This window comes from Neodiprion virginianus, chromosome 1 (genome assembly GCF_021901495.1).
Source record: "Neodiprion virginianus isolate iyNeoVirg1 chromosome 1, iyNeoVirg1.1, whole genome shotgun sequence".
NCBI classification, from domain to species: Eukaryota; Metazoa; Arthropoda; class Insecta; order Hymenoptera; family Diprionidae; genus Neodiprion; species Neodiprion virginianus.
The window spans coordinates 29,646,061-29,653,692 of record NC_060877.1 but is presented as its reverse complement, the minus strand read 5'-3'; the positions used below and the strand labels follow the sequence as shown (position 1 = coordinate 29,653,692).

Sequence of the window (7,632 nt, the reverse complement as noted above, 5' to 3'; positions counted from 1 at the left end):
AGGTGCATCCTGCGCCATCTAACCGCAAAATAACGTAACGCTAATTCGGCTCTGAACTATCCGCGCGATCCGTTGCTAGTTTCAAGTCAGTTTCAGTTTTGAAATTTTTTCATCATAGATACACGTTACGCTAGAATCATGAATAAGTTGCGACGCAAATCGGTCAACTCAAATCGCAGAAGTTCGGGTAAAAGTATCGTCAGTGATTTAGAGCTGCCAGAAAAGGATAAGGACTCTAGGAGTCCGTCGGGTGTAGCCCGTCACCCGTCTGACATTCCTTCGTTCAAGTGGCGTGAAATTCTTGACGATGCGGAACAAGACTTTATCGTGAACTCGATTCGAGAAGAGCTTATTTGCCGAGCGATGAATGTGTTGTATGCTAGATATCTAGAGAAGAAGTCCTACGCCTTTGTCGTGCACTGTTCATACCTCGCGTGGATGAGGTTGTTCAACGTAAACAAGCCTACTAAACATATTTACTTTTCCCAGTTTAGATTAACCTACGCACACAACGTTTTTCACGTTTTCTTTCATCTCTAAGTTTATTATGCAAACATCTAGTGTGTTTATCCTAGCGGATATATCTGAAACATGATCCTGGTGAAAGTGTGCGAACGATCGGCGAAAATTGGTCCTGCGACGAAACGCCGAATCCGGTACCGGTCGATCCGTGGGCCTGCGGCAGGATGACCGTGTGCAAAGCACAATCAACGCCTTCAGAAACGAAGCCTTGTTCAGTCCCATGTTCCTCGACGGTCGATGTGGACCCTTTGATATCAGTTCCTACTTTTACAGGGTCATCGTTTGAGACAGACAGTCGTCAGTTATCTGTAAGTTCCTAAAAAGTTTACAAAAAGGTTTTTTACACTTATGAATGATTAGTGTCTCAAATTTGCTATGTATCTGCGTGAAAAAAAATAGCGTGAACCGGCGACGGAGTTTATTTTGAACAGATATTTTCCCGCTCAGAATTCGCCGCGTCGTAGTTGTCACGGGTCGATCTGGCATTTGTGTCGCTAGTGATTAAATACCAGCAATTAGATCTCTAGCTCGTGGGTCAGATATTGTGGACGGTAAGTATATCGCAAAGTACCTTGTACACAGTCGGTAATGTGTACCAACTGAAAACCAGCGCCCGACTGAATCAAATTTACCGACTTGATATTTTCTACGTTATCGTGTGGGTAGTTTTCGTATTCCCGGCCAATTGAGAATCGAGGTCAGAAAAAAATGAGCATCTCAAGATTCATAAAAATTCGAAGGTACATCAAGTACGAATGCGACTTTCCGGTTCAGTGTGGTATCTTCTGTCGCATTTTTCCGATCTCATTAGTGCTGAGGTAAGAATCTGATTTCATAAACCAATATGTTGGGTAGTCAGAAATCGGCATACAATTCGGTCTGCGGTATTGGTAGCATAGAGCCTGTTCCAACTGACTTTAACCTGATACGCAGACGCTCACCTAGGACCGTCTCTGTACACCTCGACTACTTATTCGTTCTTGTTTGTTTTTCACGTGGGCAAAAATGAAAAGCGTCGTATTAAATAACCGTGACTTCAATTGAGGTCAAGGTGTGTCGATGGGATGACGCAACATTGTTATTGGCCACATGCAGAGGCGAGCACCCGTGCACCGTTCACTGAACAAATTAATCCGTGATTCGTTAGGTTGCAATTACCCGACTTTTTGCAGATAGTGAAAGAGTTTTATTTCGATTGTTGCACAGAATGCGGAGGAATTGACTCATGAAAATCGAGATCTGGAACCAGATGCAGTTGCGGACAGTGAGAGGCTTTTGTCAAGCCTGGGCGACGGAACTTCGTCAGCTTCGTTAAGTCAGGGACAACGATCCATTTTCACCCGGACCATCTCCATGGCCAAGGCTAATCTCCCGGTAATAAGTATAACGTAACGTGAACCAACGAGGTAGAAACCTGTCAAATTACAAAATGCCAATATACTTCGGCCATCTTCGCCTTGAAAAAAAAAATTCTAAAATTGAGATGTTTCCAAAAATCACTATTATTCGGATAATCGTTTCCATAATAAGCATTTTTATTTATTTTACGCATTGTTACATTCATTTTTCTTTTCATATAATCAATAAAATGCTCAATTGTTCAACGATTACCCAAGATTCTAAAAAGTTCCGGAAATTCAGGACCGAATGTTCAGAATCGTACAGGAAAAGTAGCAAGAAAAAAAATTGATCGGATAAAAGGTTCACCGCGATATAAATGCATTCAACGCTCGATTTACGAGTCGCGGGTGTAATTTAGCGATCGGTGAATTTTTTATTCGATTATAGTCGCAGTTAATCCTAAACAAAAGATTACTTTCAATTACAAGGTGACAAGGTGGAAGTCGCAGCGGGGTTTCAAAAACGAAACAACCAACAAGAACAGAGGCAAGAAGAATAAAATACCGGTAGCGATGCAGCCTCCCGAACGCCTTGACCTTGTGAAGTTGCCGCCAGATAGGTAAGTTTTTTTCTTCATTGTGCCTTTTGATTTTTTTTTTTTTTTTTTTATCACTAAAATTGCGAGCCGTTTGCTTCTAATCATCTACGCATGTTTTTATTCATCTCCGGGAGCTACCGCTGTGTAAAAAGGCGTTGAATGCGACGATTTTGAGAATCAGAAACTTGACGGCTGGAAAGACGAAGTGTAGTAAAAACGTAACGCATACACATAATCGTCACGTAATGTATGGTCGAATGTTTGAAACTGTGTCAGCGCAAGGCGAGGACAGGGGAGTAACCGGGGTCTGCCTCGTTTGGCAAAGAACTAATTTCATTTAGGTGGTATATTACAATACACATGCACGTATGCATGGCATATAACTATATAAGATACGCTATGCTTGTGTAGATTAGATTACACGTCCGGCGTACGGAGTTCTTTAATTAATTAATAGTTACATTCTCTAATGTCATAAGTACAGCGAAACGAGTAATGACAAAGAAACTAATGATTAGTGTTCTCTGGCACGATTATGTAATCACATATAATACGTGTGCGGCAGGCTCGTGTGTGTCGCGGAGTTGTAAACAGGCGGGTAAACGACCTGGTGAGTCCGATCATTGCGTGGCTAGATGGCGCCAGAATTCGGTTTTTCAAGCGCCTCCGGAAACTTGAAAGAACTCGTACAAACTCGCCAATTTCCCTTGTGTTTTATCGCTTGAGAAATTTTACCTCAAGTCAGAATTACGGCACCGTTTTTGATTAAGAAAAATATTCCTGCGGGCAAACAATCTCCGTGATTTTAAACACTTTGCCCTAAAGTTTTATCCCCGCGTTACGCAGCCCGTGCAATAAACTAAAGCAATGAATTATCTGTCGCAGAACTTTATTCACCGCAGTGTCGCAAGTGGAACAAAAGAAAAAGCAACTAACGAAAAAGAAAAAAAGAAAATAGAAGAAAAAAAAACAATTTATTACACCTTTACACTCGCCTCGTAAACCTTTGTGAGATTTTACACGTCGATTATGATATAGGAGTGCACACGAGAATGGGATCTTACAGGGTAAATATCATATTGAATTTAGGCGGTCATGTAAACATATTTTTACACAACACTAGTAAACATATTTGAATATCGGTTGTGGGCATGTAACTTATAACTTCGCGCGTATCTTTTTGAATGAAAAACACATTGCATGCATTTTTTACGTACAATATGTATGTATACACGCATGTATTTTGAGCTCGAAGAGTTTAGCCAGGCCGACTGCTAGCTGTGAGAAACCATTCGCGTTGCGTCAGACGAGTCGCACGCGTGTACTATAATAGCGATAATATGCCCATCTGAACCGATGTGTAATCCTGATGGCTGCAATCAGCGGGCTGATTTGCATAGAATTATTGTGATCTCGTATGGTTGAAACCGTCAACGATTCTCTGTGCGACTTAAAATTGGAGTGCAAACGTCTGTATATTCCAATTGATAATAATCGTCAAGCGTGAGTCGCGAGTGTTCGCTCGTTACAGTTATTACATACATATATTTTTAGAGGCATCGTTCGTTTTGCAATCTATAGAATCAGCGAAAAGCGAGTACAATTCACAATCGACCAGGTGAATTGGGACCTTCGATTTTTGTTGCTGAGATATAAGTACACACAATTACATTATACCTGCGACGCTTTATCAGCGCCTTTGCGTCTGGCAAATAATTTTAGCTCAACAATATATCCGCAGCGCTTCGCCCCCCTTTATTCTGACTATATCGCGCGATAATAATTCCCTAGCAGCGGCTGCTTGACTATCCGCCGTAGAGCGCAGCATTAAGTTTTGCAAACACGTGTGACGTAATCGAGCTTGTAACGTGCACACACGCAAATATTCGTTACACATAAATTACATACACGTAATTCATGCGATATATGTATATTTATAGGTATATATTTATTGTACGATAATCGACGCACCGTTTTTTCATAGACCGCTCTCATTCCAACTTTGCGACATATCTTCAACGCGTATATTGCGGATCGTATAGCGAATAATCTGGCGTGTATCTGTCACGCCTGCGTGATATCGGTTTGAAAATTATTCGGTGTCGTCAATTAGCGGGGGCAAACCGTTCATGTTTCGGTAGCCAAAAGCGCGCTTATACAGCGAGAATGATATTTGCTCGTTCGCTTTCGCTGTTGCGTTGTATGGTATGTAGGTATTCCTGTAATGTGCGCGGATGTAGACGCATCGTACACGATCGCGTCCAATGCCTCCCAGTTGCCTCAACTTTGGCGAATGAATCGCTATATATCATATGCATAATAGGGTGGTTTTTATGTAAGGTGTTGACGAATTTTTTTTCTAGCCGCCCTCGGAATCGACTCGAAGTAATTCAATAACAATTTCCTCTCTTTTTAGAGTTTTATCTCAAGTCTTTATGCTGTCCCACGAGGTCTTCGTTTCGCCGTAAGAATAATACGAGATTTCACGATCACTTTACACTTTATTTTTTTTTTATTTTTTATCCGATAATTTTCATGGGACAAATCCGAATCAGACGGGGATTTATCAAAAGTATAACTAGCTCTTTTCGAGAACGTTTTTTCTTTCTGAAAATCACGCGTCAGGTTCACTATATCTAAAACGTTATTTTCAGAATTTTTGACCAGAAATCTATTGGAAATAATTGACAAATGAAGCTATCAAAAAGAAAAATATATCCTCGAAAAGAGCTAATTGTACTTGATGAATCCTCGTCTGTTTCAGATTTTTCCCATGAAAATTGCCGGAGAAAAAAAATAAAGTATAAAGTGATTGTGAAATCTCACGTTACTCTTATGGCGAAACGAAAGCCGCGTGCGACAAGCATAAAGAGTTGAAATAAAAATCTGAGAAAATTAGGGAGTTGTTATTGAATTATTTCCACTCGATTTGGGAGGGGGGGGGGGGGGGGCGGTTCGGAAAACATTCGACAACACACTAAATAAGAACCACCCTAATGTATACCTATTATATCAATCTCGAGCCAAAAATATAACTTATTTGCGAAAACAAGCGCGTATATCAAGAGTTACCGCTGCCATGCGTTGTGTGTGTAATGTGTATACACGTAAGTCAGGTAATGTACCAGTGCTGCCTGTTACAGAATACATTTGCCTAATTTCTTACGTCATTCTATTCTCTTTCCGGTATAATGTTATACGTTACGAGACGGGATGATAAAATTGACACACGGTGAATCCCACCGTGTATGTTTAGCAAATTTAAACTCGAAACGATCCGCCAAACACACGTGCCGCGGTAAATACGTTATACGTACTTTATACGTATACTCGGTTCAAAATTTATTCCGCATTTCTGTGTAGCGAGTAAAATTTCATAGGAGATTAGGTCTAGGTGTGCAAAAAGGCTCGCAAGCAATATCGTACTCTCTAACCGCGTAGTCGAGAGTAAAAACAACATCGCTATAGTCATGCTACATTCCTGTATACGAATACGAGATCCCGAGCTTTGTGATTGAGATTCGTCTGCCTATGTATGCGTACACGAATTTATTCTCACTTGCGTATGAGATCAGTATTATCATTAAATTGTACTCGCAACTGTAATCGATTCACGATTCTCATCGCGGGTATTGGTATTGTTAACTAATAACCCATACGTTATACCCATAACACTCGATCTCGAGTTCACAATCCATGGATTGTCTTTCGGCTGATTCACACGGAGTCTTTCCGTTCGGTATTTCGTCAAAGTCGCATGATACGATAAATTGCACTTTCAGATCGGCGATAAATTGTCCGAGAACATAACGCGAGTAGATATTAAGGCCCCTCAATAATTATAATAATGTAAGTTATAAAAGTACGTCGCGCAAGTTTCGGCCTTCAAGCTGTAAATGTGAAAGAAAACGTGATTGTATATTTTGTTGATCTACCTGCTGCAGACGTTTTATCCTCGTCCTCCGCGATGGCGCTCCCTGATAGATTATTTGAATCATTCAGATAACGAGGCGTCTAGAAATCATTGTTACCTAATAACAGATCACAGTGAACAGGGCCCCGTGTTGTTGAAAATTCACAGACACAACATTAGACGCTGTACGAATTCGGACGTAAACTATAATCCGATAAACATCTGGTCGCGCGTAAAAAAATTTCATCGTTCTACCGATGTAAGAAGAAGGTACTTGACGTAGGTACGTACGAACCTGCTCATAGACGAGCCACTCAAGAAACGGTAATCCCGCAATTTCTTCATGTCTGATATATATACATATCTATTGCGAAATTTTATACGCTTTATTACCGATATCCGCACAGTTATTTGCACAGCGGTATTTATTGCACGATTTCATATCAAAGTGAAGTCGATTTACGAGGGGTGAAAATTGTGTAAAACGCGATACGATCGCATCTACGAAAACTCGGCTTGTTCTATGTTTGTTTTGTTATTTTTCCCTTCTTTTTAATTTGTAGAAACATTTTTCGAGGCATAATCGAATCGCAGCCTACACGAATAATCACCGGTCAACACGAACTTTGAGAATGGGTTCTAGATGTCAAATTTTGATTTCTTCCACGTAGCTAATAAACAAAAAAATAGTTTTATTAGATAAAGCTTGCTTTCGTAGAACCAGAACGGTATTTCGGATTTTAATAAGAAAAAAAAAACAAAAGCAAGCTTTATAAGTAAGAAATGAAGATTTTGGTTATTATTCGATGCGTAGAATCAAAATTGATTTATTTAAATATAAACAAAAAAAAAAACTATTTTGTTAACCTGTGCAATATTCGTGTATAGTGCCCACAACAATTCCAAAATTACTAAATTTTACTCCGTACAGGTATATATAATCTCATCTTCCACTTAATAAGCATGATTATTTTTCTATCGAAAAAATACCCCATCCTTTTGCCCTGCTTCAATTGTCACAAACCCAAATACCGCAGTTGCGCACTTGAGTAAAGAGCATGGATTTCAAACGCGGCTTACATCCGATTTATCAATATACGTGGATAGAGCGTGTAGGTAGGCATCGTATAATTCGTACCTATACCTGAGTCTCTGACTTCAGCGACGATTGTGTAGCGAGCTCATTGTGTAAGGCGAACGTAATGTAATAAGTGATTGTTATCTCAGCACGAAGCAGCCATTCGTCACTCACGTGCTT

The 7,632-nt window shown here is 40.1% G+C and overlaps 1 protein-coding gene across 2 annotated transcripts in view; it reads left to right on the top strand.

Moving 5' to 3' along the window:
• Window positions 1-540: 540 nt before the first annotated feature.
• Window positions 541-7,632, top strand: part of LOC124302116 (uncharacterized) — a 93,247-nt gene continuing 86,155 nt past the window's right edge. Inside the window, exons 1-3 of one of the 2 annotated variants that reach the window (XM_046757917.1) lie at window positions 541-830; window positions 1,729-1,896; window positions 2,352-2,482. In XM_046757917.1, the coding sequence (XP_046613873.1) occupies window positions 687-830; window positions 1,729-1,896; window positions 2,352-2,482 (443 nt within the window). In that variant the 5' untranslated portion in view covers window positions 541-686. Of the gene's footprint in view, window positions 831-900; window positions 1,341-1,728; window positions 1,897-2,351; window positions 2,483-7,632 lie in introns of those variants that run through there. The other variant, XM_046757926.1, reaches the window with a different exon arrangement.